This window comes from Muntiacus reevesi, chromosome 11, assembly GCF_963930625.1.
Source record: "Muntiacus reevesi chromosome 11, mMunRee1.1, whole genome shotgun sequence".
NCBI lineage: Eukaryota > Metazoa > Chordata > Mammalia > Artiodactyla > Cervidae > Muntiacus > Muntiacus reevesi.
Genome location: NC_089259.1, coordinates 18,980,048 through 19,003,607, shown reverse-complemented (window position 1 = coordinate 19,003,607; position 23,560 = coordinate 18,980,048). Strand labels below are relative to the sequence as shown.

The 23,560-nt window shown below is 40.5% G+C and overlaps 1 protein-coding gene across 3 annotated transcripts in view; it reads right to left on the bottom strand.

Annotated features, from left to right (window-relative positions):
- RNASEH2B (ribonuclease H2 subunit B) overlaps positions 1 to 23,560 on the bottom strand; it is a 59,901-nt gene that overhangs the window by 10,057 nt on the left and 26,284 nt on the right. For 2 of the 3 annotated variants that reach the window (XM_065902156.1, XM_065902155.1), the window contains exons 4-9: positions 21,812 to 21,888; positions 17,567 to 17,690; positions 9,073 to 9,137; positions 6,875 to 6,980; positions 4,317 to 4,398; positions 2,798 to 2,840 (exon numbers count right to left, since the gene is read on the bottom strand). In XM_065902156.1, the coding sequence (XP_065758228.1) occupies positions 2,798 to 2,840; positions 4,317 to 4,398; positions 6,875 to 6,980; positions 9,073 to 9,137; positions 17,567 to 17,690; positions 21,812 to 21,888 (497 nt within the window). The remainder of the gene's footprint in view (positions 1 to 2,797; positions 2,841 to 4,316; positions 4,399 to 6,874; positions 6,981 to 9,072; positions 9,138 to 17,566; positions 17,691 to 21,811; positions 21,889 to 23,560) is intronic. The other variant, XM_065902153.1, reaches the window with a different exon arrangement.

The following is a 23,560-nucleotide window of genomic DNA, read 5'->3' as shown; positions in this document are numbered from 1 at the left end:
TAAACTTGTCCCGTGACTGAGAATGCAGCCCAGGGTGAGTCCCTGGGGATGGAGAGGAGGCTTCCGGTGAGCCTTCAGGAGAGGGCTCCTGTGAAGGAGAGGAGCGCTTCCATGAGGGCCCTGGAGGGGTTCCCTCTGTCAGGACTGGCTACGGGCGCCCAGTCCTGCCAGCTCTGGCCCATGTGGGGGCGGCGGCCACACGGCAACCCTGCCAGTCTCGGAGTCCCGGAACCTGCGTCCTGCCGTGACCTCCCACCTCACAACCGCTCCCATATGGTGGGCCTCTCGCTCCAAGCTTCACGGGCACCCCTCTCGGACAAACCACTCAAGGAGTTTCTCACCTCCTCTGAAGAGCGCCAGGCATGCGCTTCCTCCAGATATTGGTCCCTCTGTGGCTGAAACATAAGCCACTTCCCTCCTCAGAACAACCCTGACGCCTCTGCCTCTCCCTGGGAGCGGCTGTGACTTTTCCTTGTATGGGGCTTCCCTAGGGGCTCAGCTGGTAAAGATGATGATACACCAGGAAATTCAACCCATGGCAACCCACTCCAGTATTCTTGCCTAGAAAACCTCATGGATGGAGGAACCTGGGAGGCTACAGTCCATGGGGTCACAAAGAGTCAGACATGACTGAGCGACTTCACTTTCTTTTCTTTTCATGACAATGGGGACCACCAACATCTGTGGGACAGGTCTGCAGCCTCCGTCTACTCCCCACTCTCTATCTCGGCCACTGTCAAGGACCTGAGACTTCATCTCTGACAGAGGGCAAGGTGATCTGGGCCCCACAGGCAGGCACAATGCCCCTGCTCAGCTTGAGGCAGCTCCAGAAGACAGATCATGGGCCCTCTGACCCTTAAAAGATTTGAAGGGTGCAGATTCCTTGAGGAGAATGTCAGAGCAGGCCGTTAGCCAGACATGAGTAAAGGAGTAGGCATGGGTCAGGTGACGACATACACCTTACAATGACAGGGGTCCAAGGACCAAACAGAGAAGTGGGAACCTCTGGGCTGACAGGAGATCATAAGTCTTGTGATGACAAGGGACCTAGCAGCAAACAAAGAGATGTGAGAACCTCTGGTCCGAATGTAACCTCTTGCTCACTATGCCCACATTACAACAGAACTAGCATTGCACCAGAGCGCTACCCACCATGCCCCTGTGCCACGACAGATCCGAACAAGACCGCATAAGGACAGAAACTCCTCCTCATCTCTGGAAGGTGGAGCTGGGATGAAAACCAGGAAATCACCCCCTCAACCCCTCCCACCTGGATGAATATTCCACCTAATCCTTCACACCCCACACAACCAGCTTGCCAATAGGACCTCATTGCTCCTCCTCTGAGCCTGCCCACGCGCCCTCCTCTCAGGAGTGTACTGTCACTCAATAAACCCTCTGCTTAACTTCACCTCCGAATCTCATCTGTGAATTCTTTGTGCAACAAAAAAAGAACCTACCCTCCAGCAACCACATCAAAGGCTAGATCCTTCAAGGGCAGGTTTAGATCTCTATGTTACTAAGGAAGACAGATATTTGAGAGAAAGAAATATGCCTCGCTTTTGGAAGGAGAAAAATAAGAAAGAAACAAATATGCCTGTTACCTTAGTTAGAGCAAGACAGCTATATTTATGTCCCCTGGTGCTGCTGTGGGTCTGTCCCAGATCTAAAGATAACTTTAGATCTTACACCAACTGCTTCCTCCAGTGAGGAAAAAATGAACCTCCTTGGACAATTTGCTAAAAAAGGTCCCCCAACTAACAATGATGCACTTTAAATTTTATGCCCTTTCCTAAAAGTCAAAGTATTGAATATTTTTAGAACCATCACCACCTTCAAACAGTATACAAATGAAAAAAAAAAAATCCTGAGAATGTTGGCCACTTAGCAGCCAGGGAAGAAGGAAATTTCTTTAGCATCCATATTACATTCATTCACAAGGTACTCATTATCATGCCGCTGGAGAATGATGGCCTCACGGACAAGCTGGTGCATGTTTATTTCCCTGTGTCTGAGCAGCACTTACTAGTCTGCAATCAGGCCGGACTTAGGGATGCTACGCTTTGCTCTCCGGTGTGGTGTGTGAATGGCTTCTCTACTCCCTGTATCTGAGAGTCCACAGTGCGGAGGAGCTGTGGGTGGAATTTGAGAACATCTGGCAGAGGAAAGGTTTTTCACTGATTCACAAAGATTACACACAAACTGTGTTGATCATTTCGAGTATAGACAGTAAAGTGGGGTCATCCTTGCTCAAAGAATTCTGTGTTGCAAAAAATCATGCTCTATGCACCTCTGTGTCCATGATAATTATATTTGGCAAAGTGAGTTTTAGTTATAGAGTTTTCCTAATGATTAATAAAGTTAATTATAGGATCTAGCTCACGCAAGAAGACTTAATTTTAATTATGATTCTTTAATATGTCAATGCAGATATTGAGCTAGAACCAACTCTTCCCTGATTTTCATGGCACCTTATTTATGATTCACCTAAAATCCACAAAAATAAAAATACTGATGGAGAGCAGTATAATCTTTATTCCACATAAGGTAGATTAAGATGCTTTAACATATACTGAAGTGAAGTGAAGTGAAGTCGCTCAGTTGTGTCCAACTCTTTGCGACCCCATGGACTGTAGCCTACCAGGCTCCTCCATCCATGGGATTTTCCAGGCAAGAGTACTGGAGTGGGTTGTCATTTCCTTCTCCATTAACATATACTAGAGTAAACTAAATGCATATGGCAAAAGTATACTATTTTTCCAGGTGCTCCAAAGATATCTTAGTCATAGTTTCTTACCTTTGATGGAGGGTTTTGCACTGAAGCTGGAGGTTCTGGAAGCCTGAGCAGTGAAAAATAAAAATCAGAGTCATGGTTTTTCATAGACAAGCAAACAGAATGACTGGGCCAACTTAAGACTGAGTAAGTCCTGAGTTGTAATTCCTATTTCATCTAATAATAACAGTAAGTCCTATTTCATCTAATAGTTTCACCTCCATATATCTTACTGTTCGATCACCTCAATATAGAGTAAAATTTTTCTAAGTGAAAAAATGTTCATTTAGCTACTTAATTCTCTGTATTGGAATTCTGAGCTAAAAAACAAAATTAGAAGTCATTGGTTGCAATGGAATTGCTTTCCTTTAGTCTCTATAAATATGTATTTTGGTATGTATTTTTCCACTATGAATGATGAATCTAGCATATATATAAAAGTGAAAATTATTCTGTTAACAAAAAAGTCATAGGAACTTTACTTTTCTATTAAAGAAAAGTTTAACTGACACATCCTTCTCTCAAGTCTTTAACTGAAACTTTAAAATTTCAGCAGAAAAGAATCCAAAAAAATAATGGAATACAAAGATATAAAGTCTCTAACAAGCTGGTACAAAGAAACTCAGGAAAATAATAAACAGAAGGGTACCTTTATTAATTCAGAGCAAGCTCTCAACATACTATATTATACTACAGAAACCAGTTTCTACTAATTGTTCTTTAAGTAGGACCAAAAATACAGTTTGCTAAAAATGCAACTATAGCTATTAAAAAGTCATTTTATTTCCATGTATCAGAGGAGAAAATTATTCTAAGTATCAGGAAAAGCTATTAGATCATCACATATATGAAATTTTAATAGCAGTTGCTAAAATATAGAAAAGAAACACATCTTTTTCAGTCTAAGATAGAGTTTCAAGTGCTGGGCATAATAAAAATACCTAGTGAACAGCTAATGATTATAATAATAAAATAATAAAAATGGTACACAATCTTTAAATGTAACTTTCAAAAATATTTCACTCTGTCATCTACTCTTTCCATCCCATGAACCAAATTAGTTAAGTCTGGCTAGGGATAAAATTTTAACACAATTTATCCTCTAACATTATAACAACTCATAACCAGTATCCATTAAATTAATTTGTTCCAATAAAAAAACTGTCCATTAAAAATCACCTCCAAACCATAGAGTCTGTGACGCAACTCAAGAATAACCTCTTATCAGAAAAGGGGATATGACAAGCCATCCTTGCTTGTGAGCCCAGTCGTCTGATTCTTTGTGACCCCATGGACTGTAGCCCACCAGGCTCCTCTATCCTTGGGATTTTCCAGGCAACAATACTGGAGTGGGCTGCTATTTCCTCCTCCAGGGGATCCTCCCAGGGATCGAACCCACGTCTCCTGTGGCTCCTGCATTGGCAGGCAGAGTCTTTACCACTTGAGTTGTCCGGGAAACCTTACCTAAGCCATAATGAAACCCTATTTCTAGGAAACCAAGCACAATTATGCTTAATTACGACTAGAGATGGGCCATACTTACTTTAAATGTTTAGATAAGTCATCACTTAATTGTTTAGGGATGTAATCAGATATCAGACCATGGGCATAACGAACATAATCCTCTGAAAGAAACAGAATGGAGAAAAAAATTTAGCAATAATTATGGCTGCTTTACAGTCAAACTGACTGGAGTTCAAATTCTGGCACTATTTAGCTTTGGAGAGTCACTTAAGCTTTTCTTGTGTGTGTGTGAAATGGGGATGCTCGTTTCTATCTGTCAGAGTGGTGGGGGGGATATGATGTATGAAATATCATATAGGATGACACTGAAGATATGATGAGATAATAAAGGATAATACAATAGATGCCCACTAAATAACAGATAAAAATTCAGGGTTCTTCTCTTAGTTGAGGCACTTGAATACAAATAAAGTTCAAACATCAGATCTAACAATATAAAATAGTCATCTTTTCTAGGTTGGTTTCAATATAAAATAAATGTAATTACTGAACAGTAATGAGTTGCTCATTTAAGAGAAATAATATACAATGTGTCATTTAAGAGAAATAATATACAATGTGTCTCTATTAAGCACTTGCTGAATGTTACATATAACCCCAAACTAATGGGATGAAGTTGCTCAGTCATGTCCCTCTCTTTGAAACTACATGGACTGTAGCCTACCAGGCTCTTCTGTCCATGGGATTTTCCAGGCAAGAGTACTGGAGTGGGTTGCCATTTCCTTCTCCAGGGGAACTTCCAGACCCAGGGATCGAACCCAGGTTTCCCACATTGCAGGAAGACGCTTTACCGTCTGAGCCACCAGGGAACCCCAAACTAATAAAACGCCTTAAAAATGTAAAAAACAAAACTCAGCAGAGTGTATAATCATGACTTCTACAGCACCTGGATTTTCCATACTAAAATGAGGCTCTGGTATCAATTAAATACAGTTACAAAAGAGAAAATCTGTTTTAAAGCCCTCTTCCTCAATTCAGTATTTTTTTTGTAGAATACTAGGGGATAACCAAACTCAATAGATGGGATAATCACAAGGGGATATAAACTACCAAGAGCACTATCCCAGGCTTGCTGCTGGGATATTCATTTCCATCTTTCTTCCCTTTGCTACCTTTGACATCAGGATAACTGTCTGCCTCAGTATTACCAACAGTCAGAAGGGACTGCTGCCTGGATGACCTGATCTCAAAGTCTTTAGTAAGAGACTTTCACTGCCAACACTGCGAACTGAAAGTTATCACTGGACCCTTCTTTTTTTTTTTAATTAATTAATTTTTTTTTAATTGAAGGGTAATTGCTTTACAGACTTTTGCTGTTTTCTGTCAAACCTCAACATGAACCAGCCAGAGGTTTACAGATATCCCCTCCTTTTTGAAACTCCCTCCCATCTCCCTCCCTCCCCACCCCTCTAGGTTGACACAGAGCCCCTGTTTGAGTTTCCTGAGTCATAGGGCAAATAAGAAAGCCAACATATCTGTTTGCTTCCTCTGGCACATATCAAGCTAAAAGTCTAAAAAAGGCAAGAATGTAACGAGTATAAACCTTACTTTATGACTGGAACACTAAATGGCAATATAGTGAAGCCCAGACTCTTAGATTTAGATATTGGTTTGGTAAAAACACCAGACTCAGAGTAGACGACCTGGTCTGCTAGCTAGGATTGGTGACCCTGAGTAAGTCATCTACTTCTCAGAGACCAGTTTTTCATTTTTAAGATGAGAACACCTGTCTAAATAATCACTAACGCCTCGTCTCCTACTTTACTGAAAATCTATGGTTTTATCCATCCATCCATCATCTATGGATCTATCCATCTATCCAGCCAGCCAGCCATTTGATTCAGTCTCTCTCTCCTTCTGTTAAAGCCTATCAGAGACACTGACAGCTAGTTAATTCAGACATCAAGGGCAGTCCACCACTCCCAGAACGGCAGGAGCCAGCCATCATCTGTGTGTGCAAGGTACTGTGAGGTGGAGATCTGCCCATCAAAGACTGCCTGAATCACAGCCAATCACCAACAGGCTGCTTGGTTGTTCTGTTTTTTAAATGACAAAACTCCAATGTTTTGGAATTGTATATTCAGAACAGGGGAACATTGAATTAAAGTCAGGATAATTACTGTCCTACCATTTCAGAAAGTAAATTGTATCAGATAGTTGCTGTTATTCAATGATACATATAAAGGTAAGAGGACACTACAATGAGAAAGGCAAAAGAATGTATCTTAAAGAATAAATTGTCCAGTGAATAAATTTTCATCTAAAATCAAAATACTGAGACCTACAGTAGGACTTACACTTCTGGAGAATAAGATGCAAACAGATACAGCTCTGGAAATCCTTGCCCCCCAAGAACAGTACAACAAAAAGGTTACGAGTGTGGGCTTAAGTGCCAGGCGAAGTGCTACTTGGTTTTGAAATAAAATGCACACCTGCCATGAGATCTAAGAGAACACATTGGCAAGAATGTGAAGTTTCTGAGACATTAAGGTTTTTAAATCCTAAGATGGGCATTTACACATTGGCAACTTACTCCAGGCAAAACAAACAAAACAAAACAAAAAATGATTCACTTACCGTCCTTGTCACTGGAAACCTGGCCACCAGAGAAAAATGCAGTAGACTGTACCCGGGCACTGACATTTACCTTATTGGTTTTTAATGCTGCCATAGTCTGATTAACCTATGAAATAACCAAAGGGGGAATATCAGGATATTTTCAACTAACTCTAGAAGCCCTGACTTTCCAGACTTTCTAAACCCATGATTTCAATCCATTGAAGGTCCAGGAAGAAGTAGTACAGGATAGATATACCTTCAGAGGATGAGAGATGGCTGCATATTTGGAGAAAGGTGAGGGGTAGTGACTACACCGCGGGATGAGCTCGGTACCTGGACTTCCCAAGGCCTACACCATGTGAGAGCACTGACTCTGGAGGCAGGCTGCTTGGGTTTGCTCTGTGACCCTGGACTGCTTACTTAACCTCTCTGGGCCTCTACTGTGAAAGGGAAATAAAGATGCGCCGATCGCACAGTACTACTGTGAGGACTAAATGAGTTAATGTAGGTTAAGTCCTTAGGACAGAACACGGCACAAAACTTGTATTTTATGATTTTCTAGGGAGAATAAATAATATAAATTTCTCACTTTCTAGGAATTTAAGAAAGGAAACACAATAAATATAAACTTCACTTTGCTATTTCATGTCATTATCATTTGCTAGGAGCAAAAACTAAACGCCCAGTTTCTGCTCAGCACTTCTCATTCTTCATCTACACAGAATTCCACAAATGCAAAGACTACTGGTAATGCAAATGAAGAGTGAAACACATGCACTTTTTTTTTTTTTTGATAACTAAAACCTTATTGATTTTAATTTCTTTTTTTTTTTTCCAGTGGGTTTTGTCGTACATTGATATGAATCAGCCATAGAGTTACACGTATTCCCCATCCCGATCCCCGCTCCCACCTCCCTCTCCACCCACCCTCACCTTCTCCCACAGAGTTCAAAAGTCTGTTCTGTACATCTGTGTCTCTTTTTCTGTTTTGCATATAGGGTTATCGTTACCATCTTTCTAAATTCCATATATAACACATGCACTTTTTAAACCTTTCTCCTACTTCACACAAAGGAGGCTGATTAATACTGCAAGATTCATTTCCATGTTCCCAGGCTCCCAATGTGCCCATTAACATGATGTGACAAACATGTGTTTTTATATACAAGACAGAAGAGAATCTTAGGAATCAGTGCTAGAACTGATATCCACAAAACTTGCAAAAACTTTGTCATCCACAGATCTGGTCTGGTGAGATTCTTTATCACTGTGAAAGTAAGCGATATCCTTAGACCAGTGGCTTTTTTGTTTCTTCACTGTATGCACAGTAAGAAATACTCAGCAACCAAATACCCGAAAACATATATAAGTATGTTATAGTGTCATACTTAACACTTGCCCTTACCTTGTGCTTTTTTTCTTTAAACAATATAAGGATATATATTTGATTATACAGAACAATTTCAGTTTTTTCTTTTGCAAATTCTTTTCCATTATGGTTTATCACAGGATATTGAATATAGTTTCCTGCACTATACAGTGGGACCTTATTGCTTATCCATTCTATATATATACCACTTTGCATCTGGTAATCCCAAACTCTCAATCCAACTTTCTTTTTAATTCATCCTAGTCTATCCTAGCCCATTCTATTCATTCCATTCCAAGAGAAATACTGGGTGTGATCCACTAAATTGATTGAAAAGCACTGCAAGAGATCTTAATATATATTAAGTTTAATTGTTAGGCTCACCAAGATAAAGGGCTTGCCTGGAATAAGACCTGTCTTCAGCATGTAGACACTAAACCCAAATCCCATCTGCCTGGTCCCCTGCAGGTCATGTGTGAGCAATGTCAACTTCTGAGATGCCTGCAGGACTGACAGACAGTGCACGTGGCCCTGCTATTACCTGGCTTGCAAGACTCAAGTCTATACTGGCAACTAGCAAGAACTTCTTCATTCAGTGGTGAGGATCACGGGGAAATGGGAATGCAGGTCAAAGGAAGAAGCACATCAAGCTAAGTCCAGAGCTACATGAGTTAGGAAAAGTGGAAAGTCAAAGATTCTTCTCACACTTGGGAGATTTTTGTAAGCTTCTCTCTTGTAGCTGGACTTTCAAGATGGTTTTTGGGGTCAGGCTTACTACCTTCTCTGTAAACATTTTTAAAAGGAACATTAAATTCTTTCTGCCACAAGGCACTGAGAGGTACTGTACCTTTTTTTCTAGCCATTTTAATGTCTTCTCTTTGCTGTACTTGTAATATTTCTTCTTGTCTATTTCTGGATTAAATTAAAAGAAAAAAAAGAGTGCAGTAGGTTAAGCAAAAAATAAACTCATAAGGCTATTTCATATACAAGATAACAGTTTAAAAATTTCAAGGAGTTCCCTGAAGGTCCAGTGGTGAGGACTCCGTGCTTTCATTGTGAGCGCCCTGGTTCAATCCCTGGTTGGAGAAGTAAGATTCCACAAGTTGCAAGGTGCAGCCAAAAAAAATAAATAACATTTTATATTCTTGAAAAACTCAATTAATAACCCTGAAAGCATTCTTGAGACACTGAAAAAAAAAATTCCTAAACAGAACTGGGATACCTCAGGTTTCACCAAATGTTAAATGAGTGAGAATTTAAGAAAATTATCAAATTATACAAATAGTTCTCATCACAAGGAGAAATTTTTTTCTCTTCATTGTATCTATATGAGATGGTGGATGTTAACTAAAACTACTGTGATAATCATTTCAAAATATATGTAAATCGAACTATCATTCTGTACAATATAAACCTACACAGTGACATATGTCAATTATTTCTCAATAAAACAGAAAACAACTGTACAGATAAATCTGGAGGAAAGGTAATTTTTAACTGAATATAATTGACATTTAATATCGTATTAGTTTCAAGTATAGTGATTTGATATTTACACACACTCTGAAATGGTCACCACAGTAAATCTAGTAAATCTAGTAAATCTAATGTCTGAAAAGGTCATTTTTAAAACTCAGCAAATTAACACACCAAGCCATCTTCATTTTTCTGAATAATTTTAAGATCACCCCAATGTTTTCAATGAAAGACTTCTTTTCTGAAATAAAAATGGAAATACCAAGAAAGAAACTTGAAGCTAAATGCAGGTGCCTAAGAAGTTCATTGCATACATTCAGGAAAAGAATTGTGTTAACTACTTAGAACTGTTCTGGTAGGACTGGTGGAGAAAGAAGAAAAGATTTATCTTTTAATGTATTAACAATATAGCCATAGCTATTTCAGGGGAATTTAGATTTATGATAGGCTCAATTCGGCCCTTTATGGGGATAAAAGTTTCATCTCCTATAAATTATACTTCCTCTTCTCACAATCCTAGCTTTATGTAATCTAATGGCTTAATGTCACATATAGCATATATATGGTATGTGACATTAAGCCGTTATTTCCTCGGTAACACCTCATTCACGGGGTTTCTTGCTTTCTGTGCGATGAGCAGGGGCAGTTCTTCCCTCCCTCCTGGGACTCCTAAGGCCAGATGCAAACTCGCCTTTTTCTTCCCTCTGTAATGACACTTTCTCTTTCCTCCGTAATCATGGTGGGTAACGGAAACTGCTTACTCAGGAGTGGTTTTCTGCAGACGGTTAAACTACTTGAGTTTCAGTAAGACGGCTTGCACGGGAGGGGCTGGCCAGAGCCAGCTCCTGCTGTGTCCTCCCCGTCTCAGCCTGCGGTCGTCAACACTGCGGGCACTAACTAGGAGGCGGACAGATCGGGGCTGGCCCTCTGCACCCATGTCCTCAGGACGTGTCACTGGAATAATGAAAAGGAGGGGCTGCAAACACCCTGCTGGGGAACCAAGGCAGGTAAGACTAGACTCAGCCTCCCTGGAGCTGATGCAGTATTTCTTTGCACAAAAGGAGGGCTGCTTCTAAGAGCACACGCCCACCACTCTGAACACGCGTGCTGCTGACCGAGCCTCAGACCTTCCGACCGTTGCCAGAGACAGTCTCCCTAGAGGTTCCCATCCAAGAATCCCACCTTGACTCTGACGCTCACTTGTCTCTTGCCTCTGCCTCCAAATTTCGTGAAAGGATGCTCTACAGCCTGCCACAGCGTTCCTTCCTCTTGCTCACTGTCTGAGCCCCTTGCGGGTCCTGTCCCTCTGGAAATGCTGGTTCAGGAGAAGAGACCAGGCTCCTACACCCCCAGCGCGTAATGTCACCTTGGGAAGTCACCTATCACACAACATCTGGCACACAGCAAGTACTTCATAGTATTTACGAAAAAATGAAATAACTCATTAATGATAATAACATCACATCTAGTGTATATTCAGGCCTGGGCTAAGTTCTTCACACATGTTTTCTCTCCGAAGGCTCAGAACGAGTCTCAGGTGAAAACTATTCGTCTCCATCTTGAAAAACTAGGTTTGAGTGAAGTTAAAATAAATTGTCCAAAGCCACTGAGTTGGTAAACAGGAGCACTGGATTCCTTCTCAACCTGACTTCAAATTCACAGATTTGGTGTTCACTGTGACCCTATGGACTGTAGCCCGCCAGGCTCTTCTGTCCATGGGATTCTCCAGGTAAGAATACTGGAGTGGGCTGCCATGCCCTCCTCCAGGGGATCTTCCCGACCCAGGGATCGAACCCATGTCTCTCACATCTCCTGCGTTGGCAAGCAGGTTCTTTACCACTAGCACCATGTGGGAAGACTGGATATCATTTAATTAGTGTGCTAAGAGTTCTTTATACATTTGAGATACACACACACACACACACACACACAATCAGATATATGTCATGTAAATATTTTATTTCAACTGTGGTTTGTCTTTTTTTTCTTCAGAAAACAGAAGATATTAATTTTAATAAAGTATAATCTATAATTTTTTTAATGGTTAGTGGCTTTTGTGTTCTATGAAATCTTTGCCTATCCTCAAGGTCGCAAAGGTTTTCTTCTATGGCTTTTCCTAGAAATTCAGTAGTTTTCATTTTTTGCATTTAAGTTATTAATCCATTTCAAGTTAATTTTTCTGTATGATTCTGAGTAACAGTCAATGTTGTTTTTCACATGGATATCCAATTTTTCCAGGTCATATGTTGAAAAGATAATCCTTTCTCCCATTGAATTGTCTTGACACCACTGAAAAAACAATTGGCTACATAAATGTTGGTCCACTTTGGTTCCATTTAACTATCTCTTTATCTTTGTACCAATGCCATACTTTCTCATCCATTGTAGTTTTACAGTAAGTCTTGAAATCAGGTTGTATAAGCTTTCCAACCTGTTCTTTTTCAAAATGGTTTTGACTACTACAGATTCTCTGCATAGTTTTATAAATTCTAGAATCAGCTTATTGATTAAAAACAAAAAAAAAAAAGCCTGAGCGGCATTACATTAAATCTATAGATGACTTTGGAGGAGATGGACATCTTAACAATATTGAGTCTTCCAACTCATGAAGATGGTATATCTATTTATTTAATTCTTTAATTTCTCTCTGAAATGTTTTAGAATGTTCAGGGTACTGGTCTTGCATATATTACGATACCTCTATCACTACAACCTCATGATTTTTTAATATTACAAATCACATGTTTTTATTCCACTGTTCAACTGTTCACTGTTAATATACAGAAACAGAAGTGATTTTTGTATATTGACCCTATATCCTGAGAACTTGTTTTTTAGTTCTAGTGATTTTTTCTTTTTTGGTAAATTCTTTTGAGCTTTTTATATATGTGACCATATTGTTGATGTAAAAAGACAATTCACTATTTACTTTCTAAGCTGTACACCTTTGATTTTGTTCTTAACTTATCGAAACTGCTAGGACACCCACTACACTGGTGAGTAGACGTGGAGAAGATTGACATCCTTATCTTGTACTAATCTTAGAGAAAACGTGCATTCAGTCCTTCACAGTGAAGTATGATATTAGCTTAGGTTTGTCATGGATGTCCTTTAAAAGCATGAGGAGGTTCCCTTCTACCTCTAATATGCTGAGAATTTATATAATGACTGAATTTTGTCAAAGGTTTTTCTACATCTATTGAGATGGTCATACAGTTTTTCTATTGTTATGCATAAATATGGTGAATCATACTGATTGATTTTCTAACGTTCAACCAACTCCATTCCTATGATAAACTCACTTGGTTATAACATACTGTCCTTTTTACATAGTTAATTTGCTATATTTTTAAAGTATTTTTCAGTCTATGATCATAAAGAATATTAAATTACAGTTTTCTTTTCGCTACTCTGGTTTCATAAAATTAGTTGGAAAATATGTCTTTCTCATTTAATTTCTAAAATAATCTAAGTATCATTATTTCTTTGAGTATTATTTTTTCCTTCAAGTATCGTAGAATTCAACTAATGAAGCCTGCTGGGCCTAGAGTTTTTTTCCTAAGAAGTTGTTAAACTGCAAATTGATTTTGAATTAAACATTTCCTGGACAAGATGATCACAAGAAATATCCAACTTGAATATCCCAAAATGCTATACAAGGACCAAGTGCATAAACTACCACTTATTTTTAAAATTTACCTATTTTGATAAGCAAAGTGGCTTAAAATATTCATGAAGGCCACAGATTACCCATGATTATGAAAAATACCATAACATGTTCTATCAGTTCAGTTCAGTCATTTTCAGTCATGTCCGACTCTTTGGGACCCCATGGACTGCAGCACATCAGGCCTCCCTGTCCATCACCAACACCTGGAGCTTACTCAAACTCATGTCCATCAAGTCAGTGATGCCATCCAACCATCTCACCTTCTGTCATCCCCTTCTCCTCCTGCCTTTAATCCTTCCCAGCATCAGCGTCTTTTCTAGTGAGTCAGTTCTTCACATCAGGTGACCAAAGTATTGAAGCTTCAGCTTCAGCACCAGTGCTCCCAATGAATATTCAGGACTGATTCCCTTCAGCATAGACTGGCTGGATCTCCCTGCAGTCCAAGGGACTCTCAAGAGTCTTCTCCAACACCACAGTTCAAAAGCCTCAATTCTTCGGTGCCCAGATTTCTTTATAGTCCAACTCCCACATCCATACATAACTACTGGAAAAACCATAGCTTTGACTAGATGGACGTTTGTTGGCAAAGTAATGTCTCTGCTTTTTAACATGCTCTCTAGTTTGATCATAGCTTGCCTTCCAAGGAGCAAGGGTCTTTTAATTTCATGTCTTCAGTCAACATCTGCAGTGATTTTGGAGACCAAAAAAATAAAGTCTGCCACTGTTTCCATTGTTTCCCCATCTATTTGCCATGAAGTGATGGGACCGGATGCCATGATCTTAGTTTTCTGAATGTTGAGTGTTAAGCCAACTTTTTCACTCTCCTCTTACACCTTCATCAAGAGGCTCTTCACTTTCCTTTCTGCCATAAGGGTGGTGTCTTCTCCCTATCTGAGATTATGGATATTTCTCCCAGCAATCTTGATTCCAGCTTGTACTTCATCCAGCCCGGCATTTCGCATGATGTACTCTGCATATAAGTTAAATAAGCAGTGTGACAATATGCAGCCTTGATGTACTCCTTTCCCAATATGGAACCAGTTTGTTGTTCCATGTCCAGTTCTAACTGTTGCTTCCTGACCGGCATACAGATTTCTCAGGAGGCAGGTCAGGTGGCCTGGTATTCCCATCTCTTGAAGAATTTTCCAGTTTATTGTGATCCACACAGTCAAAGACTTTGGTGTAGTCGATATAGCAGAAGTAGATGTTTTTCTTGAATTCCCTTGCTTTTTTGATGATCCAACGGATGTTGGCAATTTGATCTCTGGTGCCTCTGCCTTTTCTAAATCCAGCTTGAACATCTGGAAGTTCACGATTCATGTACTGTTGAAGCCTGGCTTGGAGAATTTTGAGCATTACTTTGCTAGCATGTGAGATGAGTGCAATTGTGCAGTAGTTTGAACATTCTTGGCATTGCCTTTCTTTGGGATTGGAATGAAAACTGACCTTTTCCAGTCCTGTGGCCACTGCTGAGTTTTCCACATTTGCTGACATATTGAGTGCAGCACTTTCACAGCATCATCTTTTAGGATTTGAAATAGCTCAACTGGAATTCTATCACCTCCACTAGCTTTGTTCACAGTGATGCTTCCTAAGGCCCACTTGATTTGGCATTCCAGGATGTCTGGCTCTAGGTGAGTGATCACACCATCGTGGTTATCTGGGTCATGAAGATCTTTTTTGTATAGTTCTTCTGTGTATTCTTGTCACCTCTTCTTATTATCTTTGCTTCTTTTCTATTGTGTCCTAAACTAAATACTTGCAAGAGTTTGTGAGTTAGATAACATATACATATGCTGGAAAGGTTTCTTTCCCTAATGTGTCTGGTGCCTGTAAAACTGGTCTTGAACATCTGGAGAGACTGGGCTTACAAAATAAAGATGGAATAAAAAGGAGTCTACAATCAAATAACATGTTCAGCAATTGGGTAATCGGTTCACAAACTTGAATTTCCCTGATGTAACTGTTGAACAAACTGCCTGGAGCACATTTTCACATCTACTTTCTGAATGTTTTCCACAACTGAGAAACTCATATGGTCTCTTTTTTTCCCTCTTGCCTCCTGGGGATAGAAACTTGGCAACAATGCTTGGGGTATTTTAATCAGGTAAGTTTTCCTGGCTCTTCCTGTTAATCATATCTGACAACGCAGAGCAGCTTTTGCTTGCCATATGAAACAGAGCATTACACTCAAGACGAAGTTCATAACCCTTTATTAGTCCTTTCCCCTGTCAACTCTCCACTGAATGGGAGTTTTGGCAAGAAACATGTTGAGCCCCAGAGCTAGCAGAGACACATTGTTTCCTTCACTAATAAAGTGAACAGTGCTAACTAAAGCCACCACCATCACCATTCAGGATACAAGCAACTGTGGCTGGGTTTATCCAGTGGGGAAAAGACTAGGGGTGAAGGGTCTCATAAACCTAGCAGGCTTAAGTGTTAGCTGCTCAGTTCATGTCTGACTTTTTGCAACTCATGACTGCTGCTCACCAGGCTCCTCTGTCTGCAGAACTCTCCAGGCAAGAATGCTGGAGTGGATTGCCATTCTCTCCTCCAGGGGATCTTCCCAACTCAGGGACTGAACCCAGGCTTCCTGCATTGCAGACAGATTTTTTTACTGTCTGAGCCACCAGGCAAGTCAGACACAGCTGAACCACTAACACCTTCATTTTCAGACATTTTTATTATTGTCTGATTATCCCCATTCTCCTACTTAAACCACTTGACTATATACTAATCAATGGACCATCAAACAAGTGTGTACTGGTCACTTACTATATGTGTGCACGCATGCTCAGTTGCTCAGTTGTGTCAGACTCTGTCATCCCATGGACAGCAGCCTGCCAAGCTCCTCTGTACACAGAATTCTCCAGGCAAGAATACTGGAATGGGTTGCCATGTCCTTCTCTAACAGATCTGCCCAACCCAGGGATTGAACCCAGGTCTCCTGCATTGCAGACAGATTCTTTACCATCTGAACCACCTGGGAAGCCCCACTTACTGTATATCTAGTACTTAAACATTAGGAAAGAATTAAAAATCTCTAGTTAGAAGCCTTAAGATACTAACATCTACTGTGCACCCAGCACTTTCTGGGCACTGATTTACTTGTATTATTTCATGTAATTCCTGAAGCATCTCTTTGTGGTAGACACTATTAATTGCAATACTTAAAAAATGTTCATATGCTGCTGGTCATTTAGAGATCTCAACACTCTAAAGCTAAAAGAAGGAAAGCTTTATTTTATGACTTAGAACAACTTTTCAGGGTACTAATTATAACGTAGAACAGAATATGAGAAGTACTCTTAACCCTTCAAACCCTTCATCTGGCACATCACAGATGCTGGAAAGTTTGAATGATTTGCTCAAAACTATGTAGCAAATACACTTTTAATTTTTCTTGTAGGACATCAGATCCTACAGATTACCAAGTTGATCCTAAAGAAATTCTTTCCCTGAGATTTAAAGCAAATATATCAAAATATTAAGAGTGGTTGATTATTGGGGTTGGGGACCAACAATGTTTGTAGTTTTTTCCTCTGACTTTCCCAGTATTTTTAAATTTTTCGATTAAAAAAACTGCTTCACTGACCATGTATTTTCATTTTCAAAGCAGATATATCAACAACCTTTATACTGTGCATCCCCACAAAACCCAGTTTTCACTTCCCTTACTCTCTCCTGCTGTTGCCCTAACTTGTCATTTGTCTCCATCAGAGTCAAAGCAAAATGAGATAAAGGCCAGTATTTTACTTATGACTATCCCTAGAGCCTGGATCTAGGGCTTAAAATATGCTTCTTAGGAGATACTCAATAAATGTTTCCTGAATCAATAAAGGCATAGATTTTATGCAAGTTTTACAAATGGAAACCCAAGGCAAAAAGCAGTTGAGGGACTTAGCCAAAATCACAGCCTCGTTCAAAGAAGTGAACTAAAGCCCAAGCCTCATGAACCCTGGTCCTGCAGGAGACAGGCCATCATGTTTCACCGGTCCAAATTTCGCAGACTGAACAAGCAGTGCAGTTAGAGGAAGAATACTGACAAACGAAAGGGAATCTGAACCAGAACTTTTCCTATAACCCAGACGAATAAGCATCACATTCCGCAGGACTTCCAGCTGCTGTATTCTCAGACACAATGGCCAGCTTTCCCAGCAGCCATAAGCCTGACTTCAAAGGCCACATGCTATACCTTTCTCCTCCGTCACGTGTCGAAGTAACGTCTCAAGTTCAGGAAGTTTCAGCAACAAGATGCAATCCGGGAACATGTCATCCATCACAACTTGATCCAGAGGTTGAAACTTCCCCTGAAAAGACTGTCAGTCAGTCAGGAGGCAGGCACTCCAGTCAACAGACTCATACATTAAAAAAATAAATAAATAAAAGAGAAAAAGATACATAATTTCATAGCTGGAACTTTAAACTAAACTCCAAGCCCTCTGTTCCATCTAAGAACTCCCTCTATGGGGACAAGCTCCAGAACTGACTCTCAGTTCCCTTGAGAAAGCTCTTGAAAGCACTGGGGATCTATTGACAAGTGGCAAGAAAGGGTTCAATTTAAATATTCTCTTTTTCCTAGATAGTAAGAATAATCCACAGGCTTTCCAAATCTCACTGTCTTTAGATTCCGAGCTTAGTCTATTTTTTTCTGTGATCACCCGATGTGTTAAATATTTAACTACTTTAAAACAATGTTTTATTTATACGTAATGAACTATGCAGTCATGACATAATCATTTCATAATAAACTAACGTTTCGTTCTCCTTTCATGTATACACAAAAAGGTTCTGAAATAAGAAGTCTGTTTGAACATAAAGTCAGTAACAGCTGGGAAAGCTAGACAGAAGAATTATTTTTTACTGATCTTAAAATAAATTGTATATTTAAAAAAAAATAGGTAACCATTTCAAAAGTGAATGAAAGTGAAAGTGCTAGTCACTCAGTTGTGTCTGACTCATTGTGACCACATGACTGCCACCCACCAGGCTCCTCTGTCCACGGGATTCTCCAGGCAAGAATACTGGAGTGGGTTGCCATTCCCTTCTCCAGGGGATCTCCCTGCCCCAGGGATCGAACCTGGATCTCTTGCACTGCAGGCAGTTTCTTTAGCGTCTGAGCCACCAGCGAAGTCCCAAGTGAAAGTGTTAGTTGCTCAGTAGTATTTTTCTTAATTAAATAGAGAAAGATCACATCTAAAATGTAGGGGAGGAATATCTGAGTGCCTCATGGGCTATTTTAAGGGGCTCTTAAAGTATTTGAGAGAGACAGCAAAATAGTTTACAATGAAAGAAGGCCAACCACCACCATGAGTTCCATTCTGCATCTGCCAACCTGAGCCAGTCACAGCGCCCCCAGAGCCTCCCAGAGGGCCAGGGTGAGGATTAATGCACCAGAGCCAAGCCAGCTTCTTAATGGGAAACAGGGGAACAGGCCCCCTAGATGGAGGGAAGGCCTCTAAAGGTGCATCAGCACAGGCACAAGGCTGGTTGGTGCCTCCTCCCTGCTAGTATGCCCCAGGTAGCACCAGGAGTGGACGCCGCGGGAGTTGCCATCTTCTTCCCGCAGCACTTCCAGGGCCTTCCTGGTGGTGGCTAGAACCATTTCTGCTCCTCAGATATACATGGCTTACGAGTCTCACTGCTCTCATGCCCTCATATACTGGTTATCACAGCAGCTTCCAGATAAGGGGAAACATGATTAAACTAAGGAACAAAACTTCACTAAACCACACTAAAGAACAGAGTAAAGATTCAGGAGAGGAGGAGAGTAAGAGAAAGCAAAGTACATCAGGAGAAAGCACAAGTTCACATTTTAAGTCAGTTTTATTACTCAGTATTTATCGCAAATTAAATTGATATAAATCCAAAACAGGAGTTTTGGAAAATGGGTCTAAGTACTCAATGAGAACCCATCAGCTCTTAAACTACTGGCAAACATGTTGAGTGCAAAAATAAAATGTGGCTAAGTGTTTAAATAACACTATTCCTTGATGTTGTTATTTTGAAGGTTTTCAAGCTGTGGCTGGTGGCCCCTGGGAGTCCCCAGTACCCTTGCAGGAGGTCCACAAGCTTCGAACTACTTTCATAACAATGCTATGATGCTGTCTGCATTTTCACTGTGTTGACATTTGCACTGATGACTCCAGTGCAAAGGTGGGTACAACTGCTGGCTTTTCAACACCAGTCAAGGTGGCGCCGGTGAACTGTCCAGCAGTCACTGCGTTCTCCACTGCCATGGACAAGCAGTTATAAAAATGTCAGTTTACTTAAGGATTTCCTGGACCAAGGAGCAAAACAATTACTTTTATTTAAATCTTGACCCTGAGTGCAAGTCGGTTCAATGCTCTGTGTGATGAAAGTGAAGCGTGGCTAAAGCACTTCTGCTGTCGCTGAGGCTCAAGGAAACGCACTGCGTAACTGTCTGAGTTGTCAGCAGAGCTAGCTGCCCTTTACTCAGATTTTCACCTGAAAACATCACCATGGACTATGGTTATTCAGACTTGAATATCTGGCAGAACATAAATGCAGTGAATCTGTCACTTAAAGAGAAAGACTGACAGTATTGTAGCAAATGAAAAAATTTGAACTTTAAAACAAAAATTAGAATTGCAGAAAATTTGTATCTGTCACTATGGCATGCTTCCCAGCATTCAAAGAGTTTTCTAAAGAGATCACTCAGTTCAGTTCAGTTCAGTCTCTCAGTCGTGCCCAACTCTTTGTGGCCCCATGGACTGGAGGACGCCAGGCTTCCCTGTCCATCACCAACTCCCGGGGTTTACTCAAACTCATGTCCATCAAGTCAGTGATGCCATCCAACCATCTCATCCTCTGTCATCCCCTTCTCCTCCTGCCTTCAATCTTTCCAGCATCAGGGTCTTTTCCAAGGAGTCAGTTCTTCATATCAGGTGACCAAAGGATTGGAGCTTCAGCTTCAACATCAGTCCTTCCAATGAATATTCAGGATTGATTTAATTGAGGATTGACTGGTTGGATCTCCTTGCTGTCCAAGGGACTCTCAAGAGTCTTCTCCAACACCACGGTTCAAAAGCATCAATTCTTCAGTGTTCTGCTTTCTTTATAGTACAACTCTCACATCCATACATGACTACTGGAAAAATCATAGCTTTGACTAAAGTAATGTCTCTGCTTTTTAATATGCTGTCTAGGTCAGTCATAGCTTTTCTTCCAAGGAGCAAATGTCTTTTAACTTCATGGCTGCGATCACCATCTGCAGTGATTTTGGATCCCAAGAAAATAAAGTCTGTCACTGTTTCCATTATTTCCCCATTTATTTGCCAAGAAGCAATGGGAACAGTTGCCATGATCTTAGTTTTCTGAATGTTGAGTTTTAAGTCAGTTTTTTCACTCTCCTTTTTCACTTTCATCAAGAGGCTCTTTAGTTCCTCCAGTAATATTAAATTAACAAAGGTGTGAGTGTGTGCATGCATGCATGTATTCTGTTGATATTTGGAAGACCTGGAAAATTCAGTGAGGCATATTTTCCAAATGGGCTTATGATTTTTATTTTCAAAATAAATAAATAAGAAATTTAAAAATTTCTCAGTTTTAATTTCTGATATAGTCAATGAAACTGTACTGTTAGTCACTCAGTTGTGTCTGACTCTTTGCGACCCCATGAACTATAGCCCACCAGTCTCCTCTGTCCATGGAATTCTCCAGGCAAGAATACTGTAGTGGGTTGCTAATCCTTCTCCAGGGGGTCTTCCTGACCCAGGGATCGAACCTGGGTCTCTGGCACTGCAGGCGGATTCCTTACCACCTGAGCCCCCTGGGAAGCCCAATGTAGTCAATGTTCACAGGTAAAACACACAGGAACATAAAGCTCTTTGGGATCCTTAATAATTGTCAAGTGTAAAGGTATCCTGGGACCAAAGTATTTCAGAATCTCTGTTTGGAACTATTACTATTAATAAACTCTGTCTTTATGTTACAAAGGTAAATTCTACTGTCTGGGATTCCTTAAGTCTCAGCTACAGCTTCCCAGGTAATGAGCTTTTCGCTGGACACACACTCCAGTGCACCTATTTCAGTGTCTCACAAAGAAGAAAATGAAAGACAGTAAATCTACTTTCTGCTCTTAAAGATTGAGGTCTCAACATTTGTACTGTATTTCAAAACGAATGAGCTTTCCGTTGTTAGGCTTTGTCAAACAAGGAAGGAAGGTAACACAGAGGGTTAGGTGATCCTCAGAAGTCTCTGGTGAACCAGTCCAAGGTCAAGGTGCAGGGTCTCAGGTCTGCCGACCAGTGCTCCATCTGTCTGGCACACAAGATGCAGGCGTACCACGCCAACCAAGCTACATCTCAGCTGTGGGGAATCTACACTTGGACCATTGTAAGGAGAGAGAGGAAGTTAAACAAAAAAACCCAATCTATTCTATTTCCCCACTGTCAATATTTCAACCTGGGAAACTCACCTCTTTATCAGCCTTTATAAGGTAGTGGAGAAGCAGAAACAGAGGGTCCATAGGTGTGGCAAAGTGAAGAAGACCTCCTATAGATTAAAAAGAGAATTCAATGCTCTGGAAAGACAACTGAGTCATTTCATCTTAACCCTAATGTGGAAACCATCCACTGAAAAATAGATGTGAAATTCCAAATTCAGAAGCTCCCCCTATTTTGGCCCAAGAATTTCTCAAAGGCAGAATGTGGTCCCTGAGGTTCTACTCCAAAGAGCTTCAAACCCTGGTGTAGAGAGGGGAGCCAAGACACTGAACTGAACCTTCAACTTTCCATTTCTTCTTCAGAAATCATTTTTAACAGAGCCCCTCCTCTCCCCGCCTCCCATTCCTCCCCCCCTCCCCCCCGCCAGCCCAAAATAGCAGGGTTGGGGGTAGAGAGACAGAATGTGAACCAGGCAAATATTAGGAAACCAGTGTAAGTCCATCTACAGAGCTGCAGTAAGATGTAATTTCCTGTGCTTTTGAGGACGAAGCCATGGGAAAGCGATATTACTCCCTCTGTACATGGCTCCTTCTATGTGCTCTGGGCTCACCGTCAATGACTCAAAGCTCGGAGGTTGTTACCCACCCCAGGTCCTGACCATCCCCCAAAGGAAAAAATGCAGGCGGGTAGGTATCTTAACAAGATTGAGCATAGGAAACTGGGATCTCTGCAGTTAGATGAGTGACGCTCACCAGGCTGAAAGGAAAAAAGACAAATCAAACCAACTAGGCCTCCTGGACCTTACTTTTCTTTAGTCCGTCACACCCCCTCCAAACATCCCAGAACCCTTCCACGGAAGTGACAGAGAACAGCAATAAACAGTTCATTTATCTCCATACTTACCAATTTGGTTTCAGGAAACATCTACTGATTTTTACTCTCTAACACTGCAACCCAACTATACAGCCAAGAAATTCTAACCCTAAGTTATATACATGAATACATTTCATAGTATGTTTAAAAAAAAAAAATTAAGGACATAATTTTTTATGATGACCTTAGTTAATGATTTTTTTTTAAAGTAGAAGTTTATGAAAACAATCTATCAGAAGCTCTAAGCCAAGTTTATATGAGACATCTATTATATTCAGAAATTAGAAACAGGTTTCTCAATCTGAAAACAATATCCTAGTGGCCATTCTTAAAAAGAGCTCCTTCTTCAGGGTTACATTTAAAAAGAAGACTATGAAAAAAACAGGTACCTTTACTGAGAACCAAAAACTAAAAAAAAAAAAAAGAAGTCTATTAAAAAAAAAAGCAGGCACCAACTCAGACAGTTCAGAAGAGTTGATCAGTCACTGCCTCTGAATATTTTCCAGCTTCATCTGGATATTACTGTGTCTATGCAGCAAAACCCAAAGGCAACTATATTACACTAGCAGTTGGAACTCTCATATATTATCAAATGAAAAACAATAAAAGGGGACAATAAAAAGGAATGTATACTTGGCACCTACCACAGTCTACCATTGCCTTTCGGCAACTGAAAACCACTTCAGATGTTCTCATGCACACAGGTATATGAAATTCACCGCCAGCAATAAACCCTTCTTCTGGATACCTTACAAGAAAGGTCAAGAGGCCTTTCAATCTTAGCGCTAGGTGGCGGCTTAGACACTCGACAGAAAGCAGAGGCTTAGGAAGCAACAGACACAAGACAGAGGAACCCAGGGAACTGAGATGGTCTCAACCACCCCGGGATGCACCGCCTGCCCCCAGCC